Genomic DNA, 6959 nt, shown 5'->3' on the forward strand with positions numbered 1-6959 from the left:
CGGCGCGAGCCGGGGCGCGGGGACTGGGCTGTCTGAGGCACGCGCCGCGCTGGGGCTCGCGCTCTACCTACTCGCACTGCGGACTCTTGTGCAGCTATCGCTGCAGCAGCTTGTGCTGCGCGGGGCCACTGGCCAGCGCGGGGAGTTCGACGCGCGCCAAGCCAGGTACCGGCTGCTGCCTCCTGGCACGGTTAGCGCGTTCCTTTGCGGCTTCTGCCGGGGCCCCGGGGCACCGCACCTGTGTGCGCCCGACCCTTCCGGACCCCCGGGGCTCGCCGACCCCTCCCAGGGCTGCACGTGGCAGGAGGTGCCCTTGCACGTCCTTTTTCTGGGATTCCAATTGCTGGGACGTGGGGTTTGCACGGTTCCCTGTTAAACTAGTGGTGCAGCTTAGAGGAGGTTAGGTGAATTTGAGCATGTTTTTTTACCCATTCTCCGCGTGCAGATGGTTGGTTGTTAGTCGTTCTTCCCATGGTCTGCAGTGTAACTTCCACCTTTTACCTTGGTACTGCTTTCCAAGTGAAATGGAGTTACAAAACTAGACCGTTTTGTATATTGATCTAGTTGGGGAGGGCGTTGGAAGCAGCTACTGCAGCTAACTTTCTGAGGGTCACAATCCCCAAATTCGTAAACTATGGAGTCTTTCCCTGGACCAATCAAAATTTGGAAAGTCAGAAAAGTTCTCAGTTTGTCTTTAAGTCCCCTGGATTAGTCTCTGTTTAGGGTTTGACTTTTTTTTTTTTTTTTTGAGAGACCTCTTTGAGTATGGTAGGAAAGGTGATGAAATGAAAGATATTGTAACCCAAGTGTGTCAAAGCTCATAAAATCATAAGCTAGCAGGACGTTTGCAACAGCCACTGTTTAAAAACTTAGAATACTATACAAAGTGCTGAAAGCTTATTTTCTTAAGGACTTTCTGGAATACCTCCATCACCCTCCTTTTGTCCAGTTGGAGTGCAATGAAAGGACAAAAAGTAATTTATTTTATTTTATTTTTGTTTTCATTAGGGGTAGAGTTGGTTTTGGCCTAAATTGAAGTTGTTAGGCCTTGTGTGTGCACTGGGAGGGCTGGGTCAGTTCTTCACCATCAAAAGTTTTTCTTTGCTTATTTGACCTCTTGACTTGATTGTCTTTGCATTGATTTCTGCTTTGGAAGTAGTAACACAGAATCAATAACTCTCAAGAATATGGCGCAATGAAGTTATATTCTATCCTGCCTAACCTGTCACTCAGTTTGAATACATATGGGGGGAAATTGGGGGTAGGGTGGTTGGAGAAAACTGAAGGGATCAACTCATGGGAGGCAAAATAAAATGATGGAACTTTGCAGGTGATTTTCACAGCATGTCTGAAGTAATAAAAAGCATTCTTAAAATGAGAAGTGAAAGAACTGGGCTTTTTGTGGGGAGGAAGGGGAATGTGGTGGAAAAGTTGCTCAGTGGTCAGCTTTATTTTTAAACCTATGAACCTTTGTTGTCATTCTTTTTGTTGCTTCCAGGGATTATCTTGAACACATAACATCTATTGGTCCCAGGACTACAGGAAGTCCAGAAAATGAAATTCTGACTGTGCAGTACCTTTTGGAACAGATTAAACTGATTGAACTGCAAAGCCACAGCCTTCACAAGATTTCAGTAGATGTACAAAGGCCTACCGGTTCTTTTAGCATTGACTTTTTGGGAGGTTTTACTAGCTACTATGATAACATCACCAATGTTGTGGTAAAGCTGGAACCCAGAGGTGGAGCCCAGCATGCTGTCCTGGCTAACTGTCATTTTGACTCAGTGGCAAACTCACCAGGTATGTACCTTTTTTTGTCATTTTGAAGTCACAGCTGAAAGTTCATTAACATAATCCTGAGCTGTTTGAACAATTGTTGGCACCATTTTCTTGGGCAAACCTTTTTTTTTATTGTGATGAAAGGCAGGATAATCAGACTGGTATCATTTAGTTTAGGATGTGACTTTCAGTAGTCTCTTAAGTGCAGCATTATCATCATCATCATTATTATTATTTTAACATTAATGCCAGCAGCCCAATGACAGGACTTGGAGCGTTTCTGGTACACTGAAACAGCCCTATCAGTACTATCAGACACTGTTTCCTAGAATTGAGTTCTGCCATTTCAGGTGTTATTGAGCTGGGTGTTATACTAGGCTTTGGGGATACTTGATGAAGGACAATCCCTGTCTTCAGGGATGCGTGGTTTGAAGGATATCTTCTCTGGTAGTCTGTTGACTCATAAAGTAACAATTTTGGTCCACTGAGGGTGCCATACTGTTAGAGAACCTAAACTAGGCCATACATTTTTCTTTTGAAATTCTTTGGCAAAATAGAATATTTGGTGTTATGACAGTGCCTGACAAATATTTGTCAAGTGAATGAAAATCTCCTAAATTGAACTTCCATGTGTTATAATACTATTCCTCAGAAAAATGTTTTCAATAGTTAAAAAAGTTATAAGAAGGGAAGAAGAGAAATAACATTTTATAATGATATCTATCATAGCATTAGTGGTAGATAAGTTCTGTGGTGGCAGCTGGCTCAACCCCCTCATTTGACACAGGAATAAATTTAGCTGACTGCTGATCAGAGACAGAACTGAAATAAGATGCTGAGTTTTCTGGCTAGTCAGTTCTTTCAGCTACATTTGAAAGGAAGGAAAGTATTAGAGTGTAATTAACGCTCCGTTTGGCAAATTAATTAACCTCTCTTTTCACAGTTTCTCATCTGTGAAATGGAAAAAATAATATTTCCTGATAGTGTTGCTTGGAGGATTAAATGTAAGTCAGAGTCAGACACAAGAGTAGCATCTGGCATGGAATCTTTTTTTTTTTTTTTTTTTGCTCATAACTGTTATTTAGCATTAATACTTCTGGAGTGCTTAAACTTATAGCTAGCAGGCCCCGTATGAACATCTAGAGTTATTCAGAATATAAAGGAAAATTTATTTTCTTGATGAATCAGTTCATATGATAATATCTTTAATTAGAAAGCTTGATGATTGCATTTAGGATGTAATTTGCTTTATCAGAACTCAGTGCACGCATATTTGTTACATAAAGGCAGGAGTTCCTTTGTGTATGCTGGAGAACCAGTGGTCTTTTATATTCATGTTAAAGCAGTCATAAATATCACCCTACGTCCATAATTATAATGCTTAAATTTAGGGATGGGCAAATAAACACCATGGTTGCTTAAGAATGTATCTAAGAAAGATTTATGTACGAGAATCAGAGATAAATGTAGGGAAGGAAAAATAGTTTTTCTTCTTCCATTCGTAGTTCTTAGCTGAAATGTACCCCTGCAACAAGAGATAGGGTAACAAGAGAAAAACAAACAGAAGTTTATTAACATGATGCCTCATGTACTATGTATACATACACGTACATGGGAGATACCCAGGGAAAATGAGTGAATTTCAGTTAGATTAGAAATTGGGCTTATATAGCATCTTTAACAAAGAATAGTACATTTTTGGAGAAGTGACAAGAGAAAGGAAAAGGACCTTGAGTCTCTAGGGCTGGCACATGGTAAGAAGGCAAATAAATGGTAGGTAAAGGTTATTAAGGTTTATTATGTAGATTATTGTGGTGCTATCACCAGGTTATTTGAAGTTGTCTTTGGTGATTAATCTTTGTCGTCCTTGGTAAAGAGGGGAGGTGGGACACCGTTGTAGGTTTATATTCTGCTTTTTGGCAAATAGGGGCATAGCAGAGAATTTTTTTTGTTCAGTATCTATTTCTCTATCTAGTTTCTTGCCTTCAGCTCAAACTAATCCTTATGCCAAAGTGACATATGTTGAGGTGGCATATTCTGCTATCCATCACAAATATAGGTGCCATATATTACAATTTGCATATATGGAGTCTAATACTTAAAGGATGGCATTTTAATGAGCTGTTAGAACCCATTTTTAACTAAAATTTTATAATAATATGCATATCAGCAATCTCAAAGAAATTTCTGTCCGTAACAAATTGTTAAAAGTAGTGTTTTACACATTGATGAAATAGATTAGTGGTTGGACTAATTGAAGCATGGGTTTTTTTGTTTGCTTGTTTTGTTTTTTAAGTTCTTAGCAGTGTCTCTGGGGCTCAGGAACTGATACCAGTTAGAAGTAATGTTATCCCCAGAAAACACTTGATTATCTTGAGTCTGCTGGGTGGTTGGTAGAAGAGATATTAAGTTATTTTGAGGGTAGCTTCAATTTCAAGGTTAATTCTAAATGGAAAGGAATGTTGGTTAACCACCCAGGCCTTGTGGGTATCGTCCTTTTACTTCATTCCACTTTCTTAAAGATATTTTATCCTTTACTTCTCTTCTAAGACATCAAACCATTAAAGGAAGAGAAGATAAATGGATAGTTTTTAACTTTTTAAGCAATTCTTTATAGATACATAACATTACTTTGAATAAAGAAAAATTTTATTGGTCTCAAAGTAAAAAAAAAGTGTATTTCATTTCATTTCTGAAAGGTAATAGTTTATACTGATAGCGACATATACTAATTACTTTTTGATAGTAATTAGATAGTTAATACATTACTTTGGTTCACTTTGATTAAAATGCAATCCAGTAATCACCACCAAGACAAGAATAATTAATAAGTAGTCTCTTCTTTAGTAGGAATTGGGTCTGAAATTTAACAGAGCCCAAACAAGCATTCTCTTTGGCTACAGAGCCTTCCTTAAGTTTGCAAAGAGAAGGAAAAGCTAGCATTGATTGCGTACGGGGGTCAAGTGCTGTGCATTAACTGTGTGCTCCACATAACACACCTGTGAGGTAGATATCATTAGCCTGCTTTTTAGTCTAGGAGATAGTGGAGTAAAGCAACAGAGCTAAAATTTACTTCTAGGTCTTTCTTGCTGTAATCCACACTAAACTCTTTAGCATACTGCTTTTCAGTGTATAAACCCAGAAATGTTATTGCCTGGGTTATTATAGTGCCTATTTACTTTGATTACTCTTTAAACTTTTTATTATGGAAAATTTCAAACATATACAAACCCAGAATTGTTTAATGAGCCCGAGTGTACCTGTCACCTGGCTTCAGCAGTGCTATCTTTCTTCTTTCCTATCTCTGCTGCTCTGCTTCAACTCCTTGATTATTTTGAAGCAGTTCTTAGCTATAATGGTTCCTCTGTAAGTATTTCAGTTTATATTGCTGAAAGATAAGAACCCTTTTTGATACACTCATTATACCATGAATTACCTTATCTACAAAACCTGTGATTCCTTGGTATCATCAAATATTCAATCAGTTCCTTTAACTGCCTCTTTAAGTGCTTTAAAAAAGCAAGGTACTAAGATCATCTTTATAGTTACTTTTAATTAGCATATAAAGTTTCTGAATCAAGACTGTTCAGAGATTTGACTAGGTCTTCTACTTTGTCAGTGGTGGGACCAGGGATACTATTCAGGTCTTAGTGTCCCTTTCCCTTGTCTTACTAGATTAGGTGATTTCTTTGTACTTTTCCATCACATCATCCTTTTGGAGAAACCCTAAAAAAAGTTTACACCATACAGATTGAACCCTCAGTAAATGTGGAGTAACCTGAAACTTTTATGATTTTGGCAGGAAAACAAGCAAGAAAAGAGTAGATGGCAGTGGGAGATGATGCAGGAAGCCATGAATACTAGAAGTGAAATTGTTATAGAGAATGTGGACTACAGATAAAGAATGAATGGAAAATCTCTCTGGGCTGCTGAGAATGCCAGTTTTTATTTATTTATTTATTTATTTTTGGGGGTAGAGATAGAGTTTCACTTTATTGCCCAAGGTAGAGTGCTGTGGCGTCACACAGCTCACAGCAACCTCCAACTCCTGGACTTAGGCGATTCCCTTGCCTCAGCCTCGTGAGTAGCCGTGACTACAGGCATCTGCCACAACGCCCAGCTATTTTTTGTGGCAGTTTGGCCGCGGCAGATTTGAACCCACTACCCTCCGTATATGGGGCCGGTGCCCTATCCACTGACCCACAGGCGCCGCCCAATGCTAGTTTTTAGTATGACCTTAGGTCCTATCTGGTTGATTTATTCAACAGATATTAATTGATTGTTGTGGGCCAGGCATGGTTTCAGGCATTTAGAGAAAATCAGTCAGTAAACCAAAGATCCCTGCCTTCATGGAACTTACTGCCAGTGGGTGTAATTGTCATGTGATGATAATGGAGCTATGCTTCTGGTCATACAGCTCTTGTGATGTTTCTTTGAGGGGAAAACTCTATTCCTAACCACAATGGTTCATATTATAAAGATTTTAAAATCTGAGGTGCAAATCTGTTTTTCTGATTTAAAGGTGCCAGCGATGATGCAGTTAGCTGTTCAGTGATGCTGGAAGTCCTTCGTGTCTTGTCAACATCTTCAGAAGCCTTACATCATGCCATCGTGTTTCTCTTTAATGGTGCTGAGGAAAATGTCTTGCAAGTGAGATTTTACTGTTTTAAATCCTAACCTTGAATAATGACAAGAATAATAACCATAGCTAAAACTGACATATTTTTGTTATTCATATGAGTAAGAATAAAATGATACACTACAGAAATACTTAACTGTACTTGGCAGAAGGATGGTACTTTAAGAAAATTCACAGCCGCTTATGTAGATACATTCAGTATTTGTAAAAGGCAACTTGGGATTGATCGTCTTGGTAATGTTTGATTTATAAAAGGGCTCTTTTTATTTTTTATTAAATCATAGCTATGTACACTAATGCAATCATGGGGTACAATGCTGGTTTTATATACAATTTGAAATATTTTCATCAAACTGGTTAACATAGCCTTCATGGCATTTTCTGTGTTATTGTGTTAAGACATTTATATTTGGGCGGTGCCTGTGGCTCAAAAGGGTAGGGCGCTGGCCCCATATGCCAGAGTTGGTGCGTTCAAACCCAGCCCCAGCCAGAATGTACCCTTGTAAGATGCACTGTAGATGTGGTCCCACCAATTACCCTC

The 6959-nt window shown here is 38.9% G+C and overlaps 1 protein-coding gene across 1 annotated transcript in view; it reads left to right on the forward strand.

Annotated features, from left to right (window-relative positions):
- Nucleotides 1-6959, forward strand: part of ERMP1 (endoplasmic reticulum metallopeptidase 1) — a 60579-nt gene that overhangs the window by 265 nt on the left and 53355 nt on the right. Inside the window, 3 exon segments of the mRNA XM_012813051.2 lie at nt 1-165; nt 1499-1800; nt 6302-6429. The exon segment at nt 1-165 is cut by the window's left edge and continues 113 nt beyond it. Coding sequence (XP_012668505.2) covers nt 1-165; nt 1499-1800; nt 6302-6429 — 595 coding nt within the window.

Source organism: Otolemur garnettii, unplaced genomic scaffold, assembly GCF_000181295.1.
Source record: "Otolemur garnettii isolate 467f Iridium unplaced genomic scaffold, OtoGar3 scaffold00006, whole genome shotgun sequence".
Taxonomy (NCBI): Eukaryota; Metazoa; Chordata; class Mammalia; order Primates; family Galagidae; genus Otolemur; species Otolemur garnettii.